This window comes from Plectropomus leopardus, chromosome 7 (assembly GCF_026936395.1).
Source record: "Plectropomus leopardus strain MGB_pleo_1.0 chromosome 7, ASM2693639v1, whole genome shotgun sequence".
Taxonomy (NCBI): Eukaryota; Metazoa; Chordata; class Actinopteri; order Perciformes; family Serranidae; genus Plectropomus; species Plectropomus leopardus.
The window spans coordinates 5,711,689-5,732,741 of record NC_142182.1 but is presented as its reverse complement, the minus strand read 5'-3'; the positions used below and the strand labels follow the sequence as shown (position 1 = coordinate 5,732,741).

At 40.0% G+C, this 21,053-nt stretch overlaps 1 protein-coding gene across 9 annotated transcripts in view; it reads left to right on the top strand.

The window, feature by feature from the left end:
• cnot1 (CCR4-NOT transcription complex, subunit 1) overlaps nucleotides 1–21,053 on the top strand; it is a 30,168-nt gene that overhangs the window by 1,262 nt on the left and 7,853 nt on the right. Inside the window, exons 2-36 of one of the 9 annotated variants that reach the window (XM_042496832.2) lie at nucleotides 890–1,185; nucleotides 1,297–1,404; nucleotides 3,820–3,918; nucleotides 4,258–4,326; nucleotides 5,010–5,064; nucleotides 5,945–6,148; nucleotides 6,940–7,108; nucleotides 7,514–7,640; nucleotides 7,970–8,080; nucleotides 8,704–8,874; nucleotides 9,109–9,236; nucleotides 10,635–10,875; nucleotides 11,009–11,128; nucleotides 11,391–11,513; nucleotides 11,620–11,771; nucleotides 12,000–12,150; nucleotides 12,327–12,540; nucleotides 12,966–13,091; nucleotides 13,518–13,642; nucleotides 13,797–14,083; nucleotides 14,173–14,251; nucleotides 15,004–15,252; nucleotides 15,381–15,521; nucleotides 15,602–15,781; nucleotides 16,282–16,398; nucleotides 16,488–16,598; nucleotides 16,819–16,896; nucleotides 17,260–17,437; nucleotides 18,019–18,152; nucleotides 18,750–19,046; nucleotides 19,507–19,647; nucleotides 19,775–19,879; nucleotides 20,050–20,169; nucleotides 20,490–20,684; nucleotides 20,803–20,945. In XM_042496832.2, coding sequence (XP_042352766.1) covers nucleotides 1,084–1,185; nucleotides 1,297–1,404; nucleotides 3,820–3,918; nucleotides 4,258–4,326; nucleotides 5,010–5,064; nucleotides 5,945–6,148; nucleotides 6,940–7,108; nucleotides 7,514–7,640; nucleotides 7,970–8,080; nucleotides 8,704–8,874; nucleotides 9,109–9,236; nucleotides 10,635–10,875; nucleotides 11,009–11,128; nucleotides 11,391–11,513; nucleotides 11,620–11,771; nucleotides 12,000–12,150; nucleotides 12,327–12,540; nucleotides 12,966–13,091; nucleotides 13,518–13,642; nucleotides 13,797–14,083; nucleotides 14,173–14,251; nucleotides 15,004–15,252; nucleotides 15,381–15,521; nucleotides 15,602–15,781; nucleotides 16,282–16,398; nucleotides 16,488–16,598; nucleotides 16,819–16,896; nucleotides 17,260–17,437; nucleotides 18,019–18,152; nucleotides 18,750–19,046; nucleotides 19,507–19,647; nucleotides 19,775–19,879; nucleotides 20,050–20,169; nucleotides 20,490–20,684; nucleotides 20,803–20,945 — 5,150 coding nt within the window. In that variant the 5' untranslated portion in view covers nucleotides 890–1,083. Of the gene's footprint in view, nucleotides 1–889; nucleotides 1,186–1,296; nucleotides 1,405–3,819; nucleotides 3,919–4,257; nucleotides 4,327–5,009; nucleotides 5,065–5,944; nucleotides 6,149–6,939; nucleotides 7,109–7,513; nucleotides 7,641–7,969; nucleotides 8,081–8,703; nucleotides 8,875–9,108; nucleotides 9,237–10,634; nucleotides 10,876–11,008; nucleotides 11,129–11,390; nucleotides 11,514–11,619; nucleotides 11,772–11,999; nucleotides 12,151–12,326; nucleotides 12,541–12,965; nucleotides 13,092–13,517; nucleotides 13,643–13,796; nucleotides 14,084–14,172; nucleotides 14,252–15,003; nucleotides 15,253–15,380; nucleotides 15,522–15,601; nucleotides 15,782–16,281; nucleotides 16,399–16,487; nucleotides 16,599–16,818; nucleotides 16,897–17,259; nucleotides 17,438–17,997; nucleotides 18,153–18,749; nucleotides 19,047–19,506; nucleotides 19,648–19,774; nucleotides 19,880–20,049; nucleotides 20,170–20,489; nucleotides 20,685–20,802; nucleotides 20,946–21,053 lie in introns of all 9 variants that reach the window. The other 8 variants (XM_042496835.2, XM_042496827.2, XM_042496834.2 and 5 more) reach the window with 8 other exon arrangements.

Here is a 21,053-nt window from a genome sequence, read left to right as displayed (position 1 = left end):
GTCGATTGAGCTGCTACAGTCATTATGCCATTATAAACGGAAAAGTTAGTGACTAACTTAACAAATTGCGAATCTGTGTGCCAGATATTAGCGCACGGTCGAGGCCCAGTACAAGCTATTGGCACGGAAAGTTTATGTAACTCCACAATATTTCCGTGCGAGTAGCTGCTAAACTATGCAGCTTTAACTCCTATTGGCGGTAGTTTGGAGTTTTATTTGCAGTTAAATGCCGGACAGCAGCTGCTAAAATACATCTAATTGCACCTCAGTGTCTCTTATGCACGTAGGCCTCCAAGCCCGTCACAATAGTTTGTGTTGTCAACTGATTGTAAATATTGTCCTGCATGAGTGTACGACTTTAGCACTCCCTAGTTTAGTGCACTCTTTTATATTGGTCGACCAGTATTGGTTTGTCAGGGCTGATACTGATTATTAGTGGTTGATGAGACAGACAACCAGTATTTGGAACCAATATGCATTTACAGTAAAAATTCAAAGCTTTTTGTCAGGGCTTAGAATTGGAATATAACAAACTCCAACACAAAACTTTACGTAAATGTTATGTAAATGTTTAAGCAAAACTGAAATACTCATCATCAGCATACATCAAGTTCCCAGCCATGTTTTTTTTTTATAGTCAAGTGAAAATCAAAATAGAAAATGAATAAATAAAAATAACCTGCTGAGGTTTTCCAAAGTAAAAGGTCCTCCCATAATGACACATTCTTTGCACTTCCTAATTAATTAATTTTATCGGTGACCATTGAAATAAAATGCAGATACAAACAATTGGCCAGGCCGATGATATATCAACCCCTACTTTATAAACTTGTTTCTCATGTTTAATTTATTTAAAGTTGAAATGACTTTTGTTGTCCTGTTATTACAGATGCTGAACTTGATTTTAAACTGAAGGACTCTACCTAGCACCGGGAGCCACTGATCGGAAAACTCATTTGGAAGTCAACATTTTTCACACCTTTTGGGGGGGGGGAGCAGAAGTAACCTATCACTGAAGTGACTAAAGGGGAATAATGGTGATTTTGCGCCGTGCTCGGCCGCCTGCTTCCGCCCCAACCAGCAATGAATCTTGACTCGCTCTCGCTGGCTTTGTCTCAAATCAGCTATCTGGTGGACAATTTAACAAAGAAAAACTACCGAGCCAGCCAGCAAGAAATACAGCATGTAAGTGGTGGTGAAGACATCAAGTACATTTTTGTTCACCTGACAAAGTTTATCTCTGTAGAGTGTCCTAAAATATGTCTTTGAGTCAACATTTTACCTGTGTTCTCCTAGATTGTAAATCGTCACGGTCCTGAGGCAGACAGGCATCTACTACGCTGTCTCTTCTCCCATGTGGATTTCAGTGGCGATGGTAAAAGCAGTGGCAAGGACTTTCACCAGGTAATTTTTTTACAAGAAACACAATATATCGTTTTTCAGTAGTATTTCTGCCTAATTTGTCTTGATGCAAGGAAATGCAATTTCAGATCCTTCTTTGTTATTGTTTTTTATTAAAATTGACTTTCAAATTGTGACCTCATGTATTACTAAATTCGGCCTGTTCTTCTTGGAAGTTAATTCCTTGAGCATTTTACGGGTTTCCCATTTTTCCCAGGATATATATGCAGCCAGGCAGCATAAAATACATAAGTTACCTTTGTAATAGTATCTCAGTATGAGACACTTACCCTTGCGTTCCCACATTTTTTTCCCACATTCTCTATATTGATAGATAGTGACAATATAAAGGCAACATTAAACATGTCTTTACAAATAGCAGCTTTTTTCAATACACAGGCTTACACAGAAATGACCATTAAGCTTATTCTTTCAAGTGATGAGAAGTAACCGATCCCTGTTGGACGAGTGTGAAATTGGAGTAAAAAAGTCTCTGTCTTCAAAAACGGTCTGAACAGTTCCTTTAATCTAAGTAAAGGTCACAAATACTGCCACATATGTGTGGATAATTAAAACGATGATAAAGGCTATACCGAAATAAATAAACAAGATCTAAAATACAAGAAAGATATAATTTTACCCTACAGTCAGTTTTAAACGTGTTGTTTACAAAGAATAGTATACAGACAAATTTCTAATCAGTGTTTCCCCTGATGCTGCTAAAAATAGCTTCATTGGACTGGCAGTTTTGACCCACGGAAACTCACTGAACATCCACTGTTACATTAATTACTGCAAACCTGACGTCCAGCACACCTGCCGAGTGCTGACAAACCGTCACTCTCCTCGCTCGCCACACAGACCGCACTGAACTGAATGCTTCTGTAGAGGCTGCGATTCACTCTGTTTTTTTTCTGACAGTGTTAACGTTTAGCTTTGTTGTGCCCCAGACCAACATGGCACTTAACAATATCAGAGTCATAATATTGATTGAAACACTAGATGTTGATTGTAATGTCTGCCCCCACACACAGGAGCAAGTGTAACAGCATATGGGGTTTGGGAAGCGTTTTATCAAATGTTACACATCCACTACTGTGTACAAATGTGTGTTTAAAGCCCTCTTGTATCAGTGGACATGTTAAATATCTTCTGGAGGTGCAAAAAAAACTCCCACACTTCAGCACTGCTGCCAGAAAAATCCTAGGTGAAATGCTGTGTAATAAAACAATAGTGAAACATGCAAAAGTGGTCTCATATTGATACAATTACAGTCCTAGACTTAAGTAGCTGTAAAATTTTTCTCCAGTATTTGAAACATCCAGAACAATAAGAACAATTTTACATGTCAGCTGTGGTAGTTTCACATCTCCTTCAGGTTCACTTGAGACAGGGTGAGACTGGTACAACTGGTCTGGTTTTCTGGAAGCCAGATGCTGAATTTAAAAAGTTAATTTATAACAGGATGCAATGACAGCAAAGTTTGTCTGACCATATTTTTCCTTAAATAATAATAGTAGCACTTTATCACTCTACTGCATCAAATTTGAGCTTATTGACTATGCTATGCTGTAAGCTGTCGCATTCGCTTAAAAGATAAGCAGAGCACTGACAAAATGACACATTGCTCATAAACTCATCCATAGTCAAGCAGTAAAAAAGAAAAAAGCATCCGTCATGTTATTAGAATTTAAGACAAGATCTGATCATCTGGACACATAATGAGAGTTCATTTTTGTTTGGCCAAAAAGCAAGTGCTCATCTTTAATTTCAGGTGACAGAGTGAACTTTTAAACTCAGTTATGAAGAAAATAGCAGCTGTTGGTATTGGTGTACTGTTTTACGATAAAAAAAGGAACATAACTTGCACAGGCTGATTCCTTCTTTGTGCCAGCTGTTAGGTTTTCAGATGAGCCACCCAAACAGCCAGGCTTTTTTTATGCGATAGAGAAGCCCAGTGGGTATGCTGAAGAGAGACTGTGTGCTTATTAAACGCTGGATGCATACAACTATGTTCTCTGCACTGAAAGCATACCTCCCAAGACAGTGATCATTTTGCACCCATCACTTTTAAATTTGGCACAGTTTACTCTACATTGCGTCCTCTCATTGTCGCTCTCTTTGTTGCCATGTATTTTCTGCTCTTGTCTGCACATGTATCTTTAAATGGCGTTACTGGGAAACTTGCATTTTATAAATTACTTCTCTTACTTGATACAGATGAGCATATTCTTTGATATATAGTCTTAATAGTATATTTTCCCACATCGTGATTGTGATTTTGTAATTGAATAGACGTGTGAGTGAACGCCGCTTCTTCTTGTGTGAGACTTACTGTCTTATTTTATTCTTCACTTGCCTCTGTTCTCTTCACTTTCTTCTTCTTCTCGGTACGTTTTGCTTTTCACCTTGCCCAAGACACAGTTTCTGATCCAGGAGTGTGTGTCGCTGATATCAAAGCCAAACTTTATCGCTACTCTGTGTTACGCCATTGACAATCCCCTACACTACCAGAAGGTAAGGAGCACATGCCAGAACTTTTGTATTATTATTTTTTGTATCCTGAATGTATGAAAACTCTTATTGACAGACACATTCTGTGTTGGGTGAAGACATGCTTTTAAAAGCAAGCAAGCAAGAAAATATAGTTTTAGTTTAGTGCATATGGAGTCATAAGTTACAGCTGACTGAATCAAAAATCAGATTTTTATCAGATCTACATTTCATAAAATTCACTGGCTTTAAGTGGACATACCGGGCTGTTTTTTTTTTTCATTTTATTTTGCAGGTGTGTATAGTGAGGGGAAAAAAAATATTTCATCTTTATTAAGGTGTTTGATTTAAACTGTTTTTCAGAGTTTGAAGCCATCGGCACACTTGTTCACTCAACTGAGTAAAGTTCTTAAGCTCAGCAAAGTCCAAGAGGTAAGTCAGTTCTGCAGTGGGCTTCCATGTTGTATGATTGTTGGCGCTGCTGTGGGAAGATTGCTTTCTGGTTTCCTCTGAGCCTACTAACCACCATCATTTCCGGTTAAATATTTCTGCAATTGGTGATATTTATGAAGCCGAGTTTCACCTATACTTGTGGAGGTAGTAAAAAATAGCACAGGCTTTGTAGTCTCAACCGAGATGGCAAACTTGTTAGTGGGATTCACTCAGAGTATCGCACTAAGAGGAAACTCAACAAAATACTGATTGCTGTAGCGAAACCAAAAGCACTCTTGTCTTCCTGTTTTGGTTGCTTGGTAGTTGACACACTAACTTTGTGCAGATTTTCTTGTGTGAATCAAGCCTTCATTTTCCCAGGGAAATCAGAATTATATAGTGAAAAAGAGGCTTGTAGAAAACCAATCTAAACACCAATGTTGTTGTTGTTGTAAAGCTATTATATTGTACAATCCACCTTTACTTCATAATGCTAAATTAAAGCCAAAAAAAGGTCTGTTACCACTTTAATTGACAATCTGAATGGGATAATGTATATACAGTACATATTAAAAATAAATAAATAAATAAAAATTATTGTTAAGACATGTTACAATAATACATTTATCTGAAATGGGAAAACATTTTACAATGTGTTTTTAATTAATTGATTTATTTCCCAGGTAATATTTGGACTTGCTTTGCTAAACTCCAGCAACGCAGACCTTCGTGGTTTTGGTAAGTAATTCTTTTAGAGCCTGACATATTTAAATCTCTAACAAACATGAACAGAAACCCCGTTTTAAATAGCCACATGTTATTGTGAAAAGATTTTGAAAAAAAATCTTAATAATTGACATACACTGCACACACATCATAAAAATAGTTTTGCTCAAAATTAATTATTATTTTCAGTACTGGGGATATTGCTTTAGACAGTGGCTGAAATGTGGGTTAGGGTTATATACATCCTTTTCTATCCTTAAAACAAAAAAACTTAGATGTTTTACACATGCTTGTTGATTGACATTAAGCAGAACATAATATTCTGTCCTTGCGCTACGGGAAACTTTGCTTTTTTTTTTTTTTATTGAGAGACCACATTGATAAACTTGTCGATCACAAAAACAAAGTGTCACTCATTCAATATTTGTGCATTCTCATATAAATCCTTGTGTTGTTGCATTCTTAGGGTATTTTGTATATCACTGTCACAAATCTGAGTTTTGAGTTTCACACACACCACCAAATAGTTACAACACTGTTGTTTGAATAAAGTCTGTAAATACTGACAATGGTCCTAGATTAAAGTAAGATTCAGTGTCAGTAAGGCCAGCGGTGTGTTTATGGCAAGAGTGAAGATGAGAAAAATGATTGAATGACTTATTTACAGGCTAAGGTGTGTTGATTCAGTTCAGTCATTTTTGGCATTCCTTTATAAGTGAATGCTGCTTTTCATCAAGTTGTTATAAAGATTGGTAACACATGGACATGCAGGAAAGAGGTGTCTCAATGGTCTGAATCACTAGACAACAAAGAAATTGTGGCTCACCGTTACAGAGAAAATGATAGAAAAGCAAGTTTGTGCTTTCTGAATTTGTTTTTACCTGTTTCACAGCTGCGCAGTTCATCAAACAGAAACTTCCGGACCTCCTGCGGTCATACGTTGACGCGGATCTCGGAGGAAACCAGGAAGGTGGCTTCCAAGACATTGCTATAGAGGTCTTGCAGCTACTGCTCTCCCATCTACTCTTTGGCCAGAAGGGAGCCAGCGGAGTAGGGCAAGAGCAGATTGACGCCTTCCTCAAAACACTTTGCCGAGGTATGGGGAATCAGTACAAATTTGTCATAACTATCTGGTTCAGATCCTGAAGCATGCAGATGCCTACATAGATAACGGTGGAGATACTTGTCTCTGTCAGACTGAAGCCTTTGTGCCAGAGGGACACAAATGCCTTGCTGCAAAACCACGTCCCTTCCTTACACCAACTTTGGTTCTGTGTAAAAATGCAAACAGTATTATCATGTTGCTCCAGTGTGTGATGTTTAGATAGCATGCCAAAAGCGAAAGAGGCATGACATATCACGCAGCAGTGCTTGCCTCTAGTGTGAAATATAGTAACAAACAATAACAACGGCATAACATGGCTATAACAATCGTTTACCGTCCCTGTTATATAGCGGCTGATCTCATCCTCTGCTCAGAGGGTAAGGCGCTCCTTATCTCCTGATCTCATTGTTTTCCCAATTTCGACTGCTGTTCTTCTTCTTCTTTGAGTTAGCTGCTAGCTGCTTTTTAAATCTCCCGTGGTGGGTCGCGAGCATAAAATGGTGTCAAAACGTCACACCTGTCCCATCCTGCCGGCTGTCCCTTTTACACAGACATTGATTTGGCACTGTTATTACTGCCAGCTTAAAGAAGAGACAACTCTGTCCCCACATCCTGTGATTGTACCTTTCGTAAAGAACAGCCTGGCGGAATAACAGTGTGACATTCCTGCGTTGAACATGTAGTGTGAGAGGGGCTTGTATAGAAGTGGTCCAAATTCTGCCCTTAAATTGTTTTTCAGTGTTTCTGCGCCACATCTGTTTATTTTGTGTGTTGTATGTCAGATTTCCCCCAGGAGCGCTGCCCTGTGGTGCTCGCACCACTGCTGTACCCTGAAAAACGGGACATTCTCATGGACAGAATCCTGCCAGACTCGGGGGAGTTAGCTAAGACCATGATGGAGAGCTCTCTTGCAGAATTCATGCAAGAAGTTGGCTATGGCTTCTGTGCTAGGTAAATTTATGTTTAATTATTTTCCCAAACTACATCCACAACTCACATATCCAAGTTTTAGTTCTAAAATGCTCATGTATATATAAATCCTCGAGTGAATGTAGTTAAATCATGTGACCAAGACCAGATAAGATGCATTCAGAGTGGGCAAAATTGGATATCAAGGTGCTAATGCATGCATTGTAGGTAGATGAGACACTGAATACAGACCTCACAGACACCGTCAGTTCATACCACACCATATTGAAGCACACAGCATAGTTTTTTTTCCAGTATTGTGTTTTGCAACAAAAGAAAAGTTTAAAATCACCAATTTATCAAAGCTAAAAACAAGGTATATATGCCCAATTGTTGAATGATGTTTCAGTGTCTTCAGTTGTCTGACCTGTCCTTTTGTCTCTTCAGTCTGGATGAGTGCAGAAACATTATCATCCAGTATGGGGTGAGAGAGGTGACTGCCAGCCAGGTAGCCAGGGTCCTTGGCATGATGGCTCGTACCCACTCTGGCCTAACTGATGGCATCCCATTACAGGTGAGTCGCTTCGCTACATATGAAAGCCATGGGCACTCTGGTCTACTTGATAAGGACCAAAGGAAAAGACAGTATACTTTTAAATTTTAGTCATTAATATCTGTTCACACACTTGTATTACAAACCAAACATGTAAATATGAAGTGGTGAAACTGGATTTGCGGGGTTTGGGTTTTACTTATTTGCACTAAAGAAAATCCAGAAATAGGATCAACTTAAATTTTCTATATCATTTGATTCAGTACCTTTTAATATTTAGAGTATTGGATGATGATGCTTGAGTGTACTGGTACCAAAGCTTTAGTTTTCTTTTTTGTTTTCTCTTACAGTCCATCTCAGCTCCAGGAAGTGGTATCTGGAGCGATGGTAAGGACAAGAACGACGGCTCGCAGGCACACACGTGGAATGTTGAGGTTCTCATCGACGTTGTCAAAGAAGTGGTACGTGAACCATCAGATTATTCCACATGTGGCCACTGACAGCACTTTCCCAAAATGAAACAGTTCTGAGTGACAAGAAGGAACCCTTAAGCACTCAAATTTGATGGCATTTCACCTACTCCGTGTTACATTTAAATGGTCATAAGTCTGATCCGTATAGAACGCTGTAAGCTTATGTGTCCACACTTGTTTGCTTTAAGCCTGACACTGAATCTTTCAGACATGTATTTAGTTTTTATACCAGATTACTGTCAAAAGCCTATACATATTTATTTTGATGTGGGTGTCATCAGATTTCATGTTCCTTTTTTTGTCAATACATTTTGTTATTCATTCAGCTTTTACCTGTCTATCATGTGACTACATGATCATTTGTTAATGGGTCCTGCCACTATAAAGGCAGGGCCTCATCCACAATGTATATGTTTTTGAAGCCTGAGGAAGACTGGTGTTTGGTCAAAACATGCTGGCTTTTGAATGATTTAGCCACTATAAAAAAGGCTTTTTAATGTAATTCCTCCTCGTTTTTCACGTTCTCATACTGTTGGAGTGCCTGGATTTCCCTCTCATTTTACAATGTCAAAAGCCTGTTTTGATTTGTGGATGTTTCATTCCTGTCCTAGAATCCCAACCTGAACTTCAAAGAGGTGACATACGAACTGGACCACCCAGGATTTATAATCCGGGACAGTAAAGGCCTGCATATCGTGGTGTATGGCATTCAGAGGGGGTTGGGCATGGAGGTCTTCCCTGTCGATCTCATCTATCGGCCATGGAAACACGCAGAGGGACAGGTAACTGATCAATGTCTGCTCCATCACCGTGATGTTATTTCATGTGTTAAATTGTAGCAGTAAACTTGGTTGAACGGAATTTTTTCTGTTGAAAACAAGAGTAAGATTTGATGAAGACAAATAAAAACTCTTAAGTAGGAACTGATTTCCGTGTCTAGACGGTGCAGTTTGATTGTTGAAGGTTGAGCATCACACTCCCCTATTAAATGTCTAATTGTTTTGTTTCTGTTTCAGCTGTCATTCATTCAGCACTCCCTGATGAGCCCAGAGGTGTTTTCCTTTGCTGACTACCCGTGCCACACGGTGGCCATTGACATCCTTAAAGCCCCACCAGAGGATGACAACAGGGAGATAGCCACCTGGTATGAAGCTTGTTGCTCAGCCTCTGTGTAGAAGGGTGTAGCAGTTGCTTATTGCTCTTTAGCGAGTTTAGTTTCAAAGTATTATGCTATAAAACATATATTTATTTGCCCTTCTCCTGCATGTCACTTAGACTACATCCGTGCTAATAAAAAACCATTTTTAAAACTCATAACCATTGCTACTCTTTTGCCAAGCATTCGCACTGTTCTGGTTCTGGCTTGTTCAAAAACCCTAAAGAGGAAACCTTTGAAAATGCTGCTGATCCTGTTTTAGTTTGAAAACTCAGGTTGCGACTTAATCTGTAAAGTCCGAAAGGAATACTTTTGAAAATGATGACGTAGATACCCCTGGTCACTTCACGAGGCTGTTATCATTTACTTATTTATTTACTGGCATCATTATAAACAGTAACCGAAAACAGGTCCAAAAGAATACAGAGAAAATCGATGCTGGAGAGGTTAGAAACCCAGATGGGCTTATAGAAATACCTCATCGAAGGTAATACAATGAATTACAATACATACAATAATACAAGCAGTAAACAGTGGGGTCAGCAATATACCACATACATTATGTGTGTTAGTGTGTGTGTGTGTGTGTGTGTGTGTGTGTGTGTGTGTGTGTGTGTGTGTGTGTGTGTGTGTGTGTGTGTGTGTGTGTGTGTGTGTGTGTGTGTGTGTGTCAAGTCAAAACATAAGAATTAGGCCTAAATACCTTCTCTGATTTCTACCTTTTTGTGTAGGTAAAGTTAAACTTTTCTCATCACCATGGCTTCCTCCAGCATGAATATTTCTCTCAGTAACACTCTGAAGTGTTGTTGTATGTGCTTTGCAACAACTCCCGATCTTAGTTTTCCACCAACGCCTTAAACTCATGTTACTTCCAGTAACAAATCCACCCTGTTGTCGGTGCAAGCAAAGAAATCTCTGGTCTTACTTTTCACTGTTTTCGTAGTGTTTTTTGTGCCACACACAGTAGACAATCTGCGTCTTGTTTACACTGGAACAGGCATTCCCAGTGTACATGAAGGGTCAAGTAATGTGTTTTCAGGCAGAGATTATTTCTGAAACTGTGATAAAATGCTTCTGTGTCCAGAGATTGTCTTCATTTTACAACAAAAACCTTCATTTTAAAACAAAACAATGGTGTGGATGTTGTAAATTTCCAGCACATTTAACATGATAATATATAATTTGTTCATAATCAAAACCACCATCGTCAAACAAACATAATCTGTAGCTGTTTGCATAATATGCCATGTGAAAACCTGCTTTATGCTTAGAGGTGTAATTTGACTGACTGAGTGCAGTTCATTGTTGATTTACTTAGGAAGTTACAGGCCTGATGTTGTAAGGAAGCTACAGAGTGTTTGACTAATTGACGTTTTCTCATCACAGGAAAAGCCTGGACCTGGTGGAGAGCCTGCTCAGGCTGTCTGAGGTTGGCCAGTATGAGCAGGTGAAGCAGTTGTTCAGCTTCCCAATCAAGCACTGCCCTGACATGTTGGTGCTGGCATTGCTGCAGATCTCCACCTCCTGGCACACACTGCGCCATGAGCTCATCTCTACCCTAATGCCCATCTTTCTGGGCAACCACCCTAACTCTGCCATCATCCTGCACTATGCCTGGCATGGACAGGTTGGTGTTAATTGCTTGTTGATTTCAAGTCCAGATGTCATGTTTTTGTCCTGTGTTTTTTGTATTTTAAGGGTATTCGTTGTCTTGATTATAACACCTACGTACTCACAAAATCTGCTGGATATTTTTCTAGGGACAGTCTCCCTCCATCCGTCAGCTAATAATGCATTCGATGGCTGAGTGGTACATGAGAGGGGAGCAGTATGACCAGGCCAAGCTATCCCGCATCCTGGATGTGGCCCAGGACTTGAAGGTTTGTCAAAACAGACTAAATAATCACTGACGTGGTATCTTTTCTGAGCTTATAACCTTAATGCTACAGAAGAACAATCAGGCACTAATGTTTTTTAAATGATTTACTAGTTTTAGTCAACATTAAATTTAATTAAGACATATTAAAGGATGTAGGGTCATATATCCTCTGGTGGTCTCTACTTTCTCCTAAATATAAATTGTTTTTATTGTCATTTTTAGCATCAATAAGCCAGTGTGTGTGTTTTTTTTTCTTTCTGCAGTCTCTATCGATGTTGCTGAATGGTACTCCCTTTGCCTTTGTTATTGACCTTGCTGCACTTGCCTCTCGCCGTGAATACCTCAAACTTGATAAATGGCTGACTGACAAAATCAGAGAGCATGGTGTAAGTCTTCAAATAGATTAACGTTAAGTTTTTCTAAAATTCCCGTTATATTTCAAGAAACCACCAGTAGGAAATTGTAACTCAAAGTAATTTTTGTGTGTGGCAGGAACCTTTTATCCAGGCCTGTGTGACATTCCTGAAGAGGCGCTGCCCATCCATTATGGGGGGTCTGGCCCCAGACAAGGACCAGCCCAAAAGCGCCCAGCTGCCCCCAGAGACCTTAGCCACCATGCTGGCCTGCCTGCAGTCCTGTGCAGGGTGAGAATCTGGTTTAGTCTCAATCACTGAACTATAAGTTGTTTTGTTGATCTCTTGCTTAATTCTCTAATAATATCAGTTTTTGACCACATAAGACAGATTATTTTGAGAACGTTAAGAAAGTTTATCACATTCTGAATCACTCTCCATACAGTGTTTTAGTCTCTTTTGTTGTTGTTGTTGTTGTTTTTTTTTTAACTTAAAGATTCGTTGAACTTTGTTCCTCAGGAGTGTGTCCCAGGAGTTGTCAGAGACGATCCTGACCATGGTTGCAAACTGCAGCAATGTAATGAATAAAGCCCGGCAGCCACCACCAGGGGTAATGCCAAAGGGCCGTGCCCCCAGCACCAGCAGCCTGGATGCCATCTCTCCTGTACAGGTATTTTCACATGAAAGCCACATCAGGCCTCTGCGGTCAAACCTTATTTCTTTTCATGTTGAAAATTAGCATCAACAAAACCAAGCTGTATCCCTAACATGCAAAAAAAAAAAAAAAAAAAAAAAAACTTTTGTTAATCTTTTCTTGCTATCTGTCCCTCTCTTGCTCTTCTCCAGATGGACACTCTGTCTGGCATGGGTTCCTTGAACCTGGGGGGCACAGCCACCTCCCATACCCAAAGCATGCAGGGTTTCCCAACCTCACTCAGTTCTGCTTTCAGTAACCCCCAGTCCCCAGCAAAAGCCTTCCCACCACTCTCCAACCCCAACCCCAGCACACCATTTGGGGGCATTGGCAGCCTGTCCTCGCAGCTCCCTGGTATGGACTCTGGTACTATGCTATTTATTTTTTCATTTTAAAACAACCAAAGCATGTTCATACTAGATCAGCAAGTCATATTGCACTATTGTAGCCTTATTGCATATACATTCAGCAAACTATGGCATAGCTTGGGATCCGTAATTTTATTAGTTTGTATCATGTTGGGAAATTCAGGAAAAGCCACTGAGAAAATATTTTGTATTTAGTAACAAACTAAGCAGAACACCCTGGCCACTCAAAACTTGTACATACTAGACTGAACCAAGTGCAGAGGATAAATAATGTTAATTCTGAAGGTGAGGTAGATATGGATTAAATAAGTACTTCACCAATATAAAGAAGACCCTCACATACACACACATACTCACATCGTCTTGATCCTAAGCTGGCTGAAAATTAGTTTCAGAATGACTGAAGTATTTTGTTACTTTCAGGTCCCTTGGGCACAGGCATCGGCTCCGGTATCGGCTCCAGTCTGGGGATGTCAACTGTAAACACAGATCCTTTTGGCACCAGAAAGATGAGCACACCAGGCCTGAACCCACCGACCTTTCAGCAGAGTAAGATGAAGGCCTGTAAGTGGTGGTGGTAGTGGTGTGACTGAGAGCCCCGCCCTGCGCTGCTCAGCACTGTATTTCCTCCATTTTGATAATGAATATCATCTTCATTTGCAAATTTATTTCTAATGCACCTCAATGTGCCTCACAAACACAATACACAAAACAAGTTTAACTCTTTATTTCGAGGAGCCTTTAAAAGACTCCTTCAATTTTAACCTTGTAACTTTTAGGTGTATGACCCTCTGTCCCGTTTCATGTCATACAACTAAGACCATTTGTTAATCATAGAGGAAATACAGATGAGTCCTCCACTCCTTGTCTGCTTCTGCTGACAGCACCACTTTTAATAAAATCACCATTGTTGGAATACAACATTCAAGTAAATGACAGTCTTGGTTAAAATGTCTTTTTCTTCTCTTTTCCCAGCTGACCTTTCTCAGGTGTGGCCCGAGGCAAACCAGCACTTTAGTAAAGAGATAGACGACGAAGCCAACAGTTATTTCCAGCGCATCTACAACCACCCACCTCACCCAACTATGTCTGTAGATGAAGTATGTATTGATATTTTCTACCAAAAACACTAACCTAAATCAAATTTATGCATTTTTTTTTTTGCTGCTGTTAATTTGTTTTTATCGTATTCTCAGTAATGTTGCTTTTTTTGAAATACCTAATCTTCCACTACATCATCGTCCCCCCTCCTAGGTTCTGGAAATGCTGCAGAGGTTCAAGGATTCAACCATCAAGCGGGAGCGAGAGGTTTTCAACTGCATGCTTCGGAACTTGTTTGAGGAATACAGATTCTTCCCCCAGTACCCGGACAAGGAGCTGCACATCACTGCCTGCCTTTTTGGTGGCATTATTGAGAAGGGTCTTGTCACCTACATGGCCCTGGGCTTGGCCCTACGATATGTTCTTGAAGCCTTAAGAAAACCCTACGGATCCAAAATGTATTACTTTGGAATTGCAGCCCTAGATAGGTTTAAAAACAGGTACTGCAATGTTTTCTTTTGTAAAATGAGAATTAATGTAGCAATAGCCATCATCTTGTCTCAGGCTAACAGATCTTTTATATTTCCAGACTAAAGGACTATCCTCAATATTGTCAACATCTGGCTTCAATTGCTCACTTCTTGCAATTCCCCCACCATTTACAAGAGGTAATCAGGTTTCCTTAATTTATCTTTTCTCACCATTTTAAAAGTCTTAGGTCAGAAAGAGCATGATTCAGCAGCCGGGGGCAACTTTTTGTAATTGTTTTGAAAGAGGGTGAAGAGTTTTGCCTCGTGCTTTTGCGTCACTGAGCGTCTTGTTTTTTTCTGCTCTAAATGCCTCATGTTTTTGCATGAGCACCCTGAAAGGTCAGAGTTACAACCACTTATACTTTTATCATAAAAAGTGCTCAACATTATTTGCATTTTTTTCCATTTTCCATTCAGATGAAATGAGAGGCAGGCCTCTTTGGTGTAAATGACAACAAGTGGTAGCGTACATGCCAAAACAAGTGGCTAGATACATCTCAACAAATTGGTGCCTTAGCTACTGGGACTTGCGACATACTCTCACCCTCAATCAGAGCCAAAGCAAGTACCCTCTGCCTTACCGTTGTTGATTCAGATTTTATTGTGCAGATCTGTGGGTTTACTTATCAGCAAAACAGCGATTAAGCTAAGAAAGAGTGCTTTGATTAATGGCTAGCAACAGTTTTAAAAAAAAAAGATACAGCAAGCCACTAAAAGTACTCTGATCGGGGCAGGCTCTAGCAAAAAAAGGCAATGCACCTCACGTTTTGCAGTCTTCAAAACATGTTCTGTCTGATCGAGGCTTTAGTTTGTCCCAGGTTACAACTAGAGAAAAGGCTTCACACATACAGATAAATTAAATCTCTCGCTCTGCTCCTTTCAATATCCTGTGCGTGCAGTATATCGAGTATGGCCAACAGTCACGGGACCCTCCGGTGAAGATGCAAGGCTCCATCACCACCCCGGGCAGTCTGGCACTGGCACAAGTCCAAGCTCAGTCACAGCAACCTGGCGTCCCCAAAGCCCCGCAGCCGGGTCAGCCCAGCACTCTGGTCACTACCACGACGACTACAACCACAGTAGCAAAGACCCCTACCATCACAAGACCAACACCCAGCAGCTTCAAGAAGGATGTGCCTGTGAGTTTTGACTCCCTAACATGTGCCTTGTCAATGCTTTCAGTTGGTTTCTTTTTCTGCATGTAAAATTTAGATAAAGCACATCAACTAAAACATGTTTGAAAGATTGTTATTCTTCCTACCTGCAGCCCTCCATAAACACAACCAACATCGACACCCTGCTAGTGGCCACTGACCAAACAGAAAGGATTGTAGAGCCTCCAGAAAATGTCCAGGAGAAGATTGCTTTTATCTTCAACAACCTGTCTCAGTCCAACATGACCCAGAAGGTAAAGTGAAAACACTACCAGTATCTCGAGAACTGTAGGAGTCAAAGAAGCATTATTAAAATCAGATTTGCTTTTATCAGGTTGAGGAGTTGAAAGAGACGGTGAAGGAGGAGTTCATGCCCTGGGTTTCTCAGTACCTGGTGATGAAGCGCGTCAGCATTGAGCCCAACTTCCACAGTCTCTACTCCAACTTTCTGGACACTCTCAAGAACCCCGAGTTTGTGAAGATGGTCCTCAATGAGACCTACAGAAATATCAAGGTAAAAGATGGTAACTTTGGGGCTTTAAAATCTTCAAAAACACAAACATTTTTCTTTCTTTTTTATTTGCTGCCACAATAAAAATCAGTGTTTTGCCTGCATATACTATGCTGGATTATAATCTAGTGAGGCAGTGTGTCTTGGCATTTTACTCTTGAGTAAAGAAACATGCTCAACTTACAATTGAACCTTGAAGACTGGGTGCTGGATCCTCAGTGTAGATTTTTTTAAATAAAAAAAATAGCCCGGCACTTCAATTTTGTAACACTGACATTTTGTGCACGATGGCCTTTCTTCAGCATGTATTCTGACAGTGCAGCAAGCAACACAAGTACATCCCAGCAGGGGAGTGACTTCAGACATCACAATACCATACCAACATATCAAACAAATTGTTCTTTTTTTTTTTCTACTTTTTCCCCACAAATGCAGTACTGCTAAAGAATTGCTGTAATTCGCTAGACATTAACATTCCCCTCTCATCTCTCCATTTCTTTCAGGTTCTGTTGACCTCTGACAAGGCAGCTGCCAATTTCTCTGATCGCTCCCTGCTGAAGAACTTGGGCCACTGGTTGGGCATGATTACACTGGCCAAAAACAAGCCTATCCTTTACACAGTAAGGGTTTCGATCATTGTTTTTGGTTGCATTGTTTTCGTGAAGATGTGGGTGTCTTGTGAGTGAACATGTTCCTCTCCTTCTCCCAGGATCTGGAAGTCAAGTCTCTGCTGCTGGAGGCCTATGTGAAAGGCCAGCAGGAGCTACTGTATGTGGTTCCTTTCGTGGCAAAAGTTTTGGAATCTAGTCTACGAAGCATGGTAAGTAATATAGCTGCAGACTGAGAGGCGTCTCCACGCTGTTGACATAACCTCATTCAACTGCGTACTATGTCATGCTGTCATATTTTCTTCAGGAAAAAATAACTGTCTTTCACACACAAATAATAAAACTGGTTTAAGCTTCCCTGATTCCACTGTTTGAGTTTCTGTGAATTCTTCATGGAGATTTTAACTAACGCGTCTGTCTCTGATTTTGTAGGTTTTCAGGCCCCAGAACCCCTGGACCATGGCCATCATGAATGTTCTCGCTGAGTTGCATCAAGAACATGATCTCAAAGTAATCAGTTATTCTTCCTATGTAGCCTCTTAACTCCAGGCAGCTCTCAAAAATACAATCAATCTAAGTCATAGTTAAAAAGGCTACACCTCCACAGTTTTGGTTTGGTAGATATGAACTTATCATGATACAAAACAGTATGTACGTATTTTAACACGTTTAATATAACCCAGCTTTATCCAACATTGTCAACCACTGCATTCTGCATTACATAGCTTATTACATTATGTCCATTACCTTTATGTTGCCTCTTGCAGCTATAATGTAGATCAGCAGTATTTACCAGTAATTACAACTAAATCTTAGTAAGCTAAAGAATTGATAAAGCAATTATTTATCACGTTGTTCTCTTGTTTACTGCAGCTGAACTTGAAGTTTGAGATTGAAGTTCTGTGTAAGAACTTGTCTTTGGACATCAATGACCTCAAGCCAGGAAGCTTACTGAAGGACAAAGAGAAGCTAAAGAGCCTGGAGGAGCAGCTGTCTGCACCAAAGAAAGAGGCGAAGCCTCCGGAGGAGATGCTGCCAGTTTCTACCACAGGTGAATGCTCCAGATGTGCTTTTACGTTGTGCTGCTTTCTATTTACAGTTCATCTAAATTTAAAACGATTTGAGCTACAACCTTAATTTCAATTCGATTTGTTTGTCTGTTTAGCTTTTAATGTATCATCACTGCTTCTGGGGATATGTCAGTATTGATCCAGACTTTGGAAATTTTCACATGTGAAAGCAAATACCAGTTATGACTCCCAAATGATTGAAAAAAATACATCATGGCCAATTCTTTGTCAGCTGAGCCAAATTGAAAATATATTTATAAACCACCTGTGTCAGTGGGATAAACTTGATGTTGATTTTGATTAAGGAAATTATGTCAAAATACAAATATTTAAAACATACTCTGATTGTTTTGATCAAATCATCCTCTCCTGGCTTGTCATGTCTGTCTTTGCTCTGCAATGTTCTCTTGAGAATGTTTTTTTTTTTTTGCACTAAAAAGCTTTGTATTTCTTGCGTTTGTTGCCTGTGTGCTTGCTTCCTGTTATGTTTTCTGCTTTTTTGTGTGTGATTTTAATCAAATTAGTGTTTTGTGACCAACAGGAGACTTTGTTCCATTTGCAGCCCCTCCCTCAACCCCAGCTGCCACCACCACTACTTGCACAACCACCGGGCCCCCCACCCCACAGTTCAGTTACCACGACATCAATGTGTATGCTCTGGCAGGCCTGGCACCACACATCAACATCAATGTCAACGTAAGTGTCGGGTACCTGACAAAGAAGTCAGCATTCACAGAGAATAGCAAACGCATCCTCTCTGTTACACAGGGTCCCAGTGGATCCTAAGTCCTAAAAGGGTATTGAATTCATTAATTGAAACAATAAGGCCTTAAATGGTATTAAAATGTTTTAAGTAAATCTTTCAAAAGTCTGCGAAATGCTCAGTCATGAGAAATAGTATTTTGTGAATCCTTTTTTTCTGACAAAATTTCAAAATAACTGGTAACATCTTACATTAAATTTATTTTTTAACATGTAAAATTTGCCCAACTGCTCTTGCATGAACATCACCCAAAAAGTCATGTTTAATGTTCCAATAAGTATTTTGGCAAAATTGTTCCTAACACTCAGTAATGGATGTCAGTTCACATTTTCTTTTTTATTCAATTTTGTTTTTTTGTCAAATTGTTCTTTCCAAGTGTCATTGAAAAAATGTCTCAAGCCTCACATCAAATTTTCCTCAACCTGTATGAACTTTATTGACATTTTTTCTTACTTCCCTTGCTTTTGTACTTTTGATTTTGTTACCTTCTTAACTTTTTTTAATCGTGTTCCTCTGCGTTTTCTCTTTAGATCCCTCTGCTGCAGGCCCATCCTCAGTTGAAACAGTGTGTACGGCAGTCAGTAGAGCGAGCCGTTCAGGAGCTGGTACACCCAGTGGTTGACCGCTCTATCAAAATAGCCATGACAACCTGTGAGCAGATCATCAGGAAGGACTTTGCCCTGGATTCGGAGGAGTCCCGCATGCGTGTGGCTGCCCACCATATGATGAGAAACCTGACTGCTGGTATGGCCATGATCACCTGCCGCGAGCCCCTGCTGATGAGCATCGCCACCAACCTTAAGAACAGCTTTGCTGCTGCACTGAGGGTAAGCTGAATGACTAGATAAGTAAGTAGTAGTAATAACTTTATAATAATTTTAATTTATATAACACCTTTAAAAAACAGATGTTTACAAAGTGCCTGACAGACAAAGCAAAGGGAATAAAAAAATAAACATCAACAAACATACCAAACAGAGAGAGGTCTAGAAAAGTCAAACAAAAAGGGAACGCTAAAGGTCAACAAGAATAAAGCAAATAAAAGTGATAAAACAGGCAGATCTTGAAAGGCAGTTAAAACACTAAATTAGTAAAGTTTTTGAAAATAAAATAATTAATACAAAGAAAGATTATAAAATAAATGAAATAATATTTTACAATTTTCCTTTCTTTTTGTTATTTACTAGTTATCCATTATATATAAAGAAGCAAAAGAAAATAGAGCGAGCTTTCTCTCCCATGCACCATTTCTGCTTCTTAAACTTAAGTTTTTTTTAACTCTCTCAGGCACCAACCCCCCAGCAGAGGGAAATGATGGAGGAGGCTGCAGCCAGGATTGCTCAAGACAACTGTGAATTGGCTTGCTGCTTCATTCAGAAAACAGCCGTGGAGAAGGCTGGACCTGAAATGGACAAGAGACTAGCTACGGTGAGACTTCAGCATGGGGCTTTCACAAGTTTAAGTTTGAAAACTCTTATTAATGTTTTTTTGTTTTACTCATTTTTCCAAAAAGCAAAAGTTGTTCTTAATTTGGTCTTTAACGTAACTCTTGTAGGAGTTTGAGCTGAGGAAGCATGCACGCCAAGAGGGACGTCGTTACTGTGATCCTGTTGTTCTGACTTACCAGGCTGAACGTATGCCTGAGCAGATCAGACTCAAGGTGAGATCACTGTTAACGTCCAGTCATGCAGTATTTCAAAACACAAGTACCTTAGATACTGGATCTGTCCAATATGTCCAAAAGTTTCATGATTCATTATATGAACAGGCTGAACACGCAGTTTAAAATAGCAGAGTAACAAAGTAACAAAATGCATTTGTGTGTTGTAGGTGGGAGGAGTGGACCCGAAGCAACTGGCTGTATATGAGGAGTTTGCCAGGAACGTTCCAGGTTTCTTACCCAGTAATGATCTCTCACAACCCACTGGCTTCTTGGCTCAGCCCATGAAGGTGAGTTTTTTTTTTTTTTTTTTGGGATCCCCAAAACAAAACTTCAGAACAACAAAGGAAGGGGAGATTGAAAGGGAGCTACTTTTCCTTTTAAAAATGATTAGGACTGTTTTGTTTTTTTCTGATTTATGCCAATCATGATCAAGAGCAAACTGATTACTCTTATTTTTATTAAGCGTATGATACAGTGTTCAAGAAGCTAAAACAGCCAACTCTTAACTAAGTGCCTCCTGTGTTAATGTCAAAATTTGTGTCACAGAAGGGTGTTGCAGTTTCAACTCATATAACTTAATTCCATCTCTCTGTATGTCTGGAAACAGCAACAGGCATGGGCCACAGATGACGTGGCTCAGATCTATGATAAGTGCATGGCAGACTTGGAGCAACATCTTCATGCCATCCCTCCAGCCCTCGCCATGAACCCCTTGACCCAGGCTCTGCGCAGCCTGCTGGAAGCTGTGGCCTTGGCTAGGAACTCCAGGGACGGCATTGCTGCACTTGGTCTCCTGCAGAAGGTAGAGAATTTACTTCTGTAATTGCTGATGTGTCTCAAGAAATGTTTTAAGGGAGGCAAGTTGGAGGATTAATCCGTGCTAACCTGTGTTTCACTAATTTGGCTTCTCTATTTTCCAGGCTGTGGAAGGTCTTCTGGATGCTACTAGTGGCGCTGATGCCGACTTGCTGCTACGTTACAGGGAGTGTCACCTGCTGGTGCTAAAAGCCCTGCAGGATGGACGTGCCTATGGACCACAGTGGTGCAATAAACAGATTACCAGGTGAGTTAGAGCACATGATTTGAGCACATTAGTTATCCGATTTTGACATCTTAAGCTTCCTCACCCTCACTGAAAAGAATCAAACAAACTTGTTGTTGTTAAGTCTTG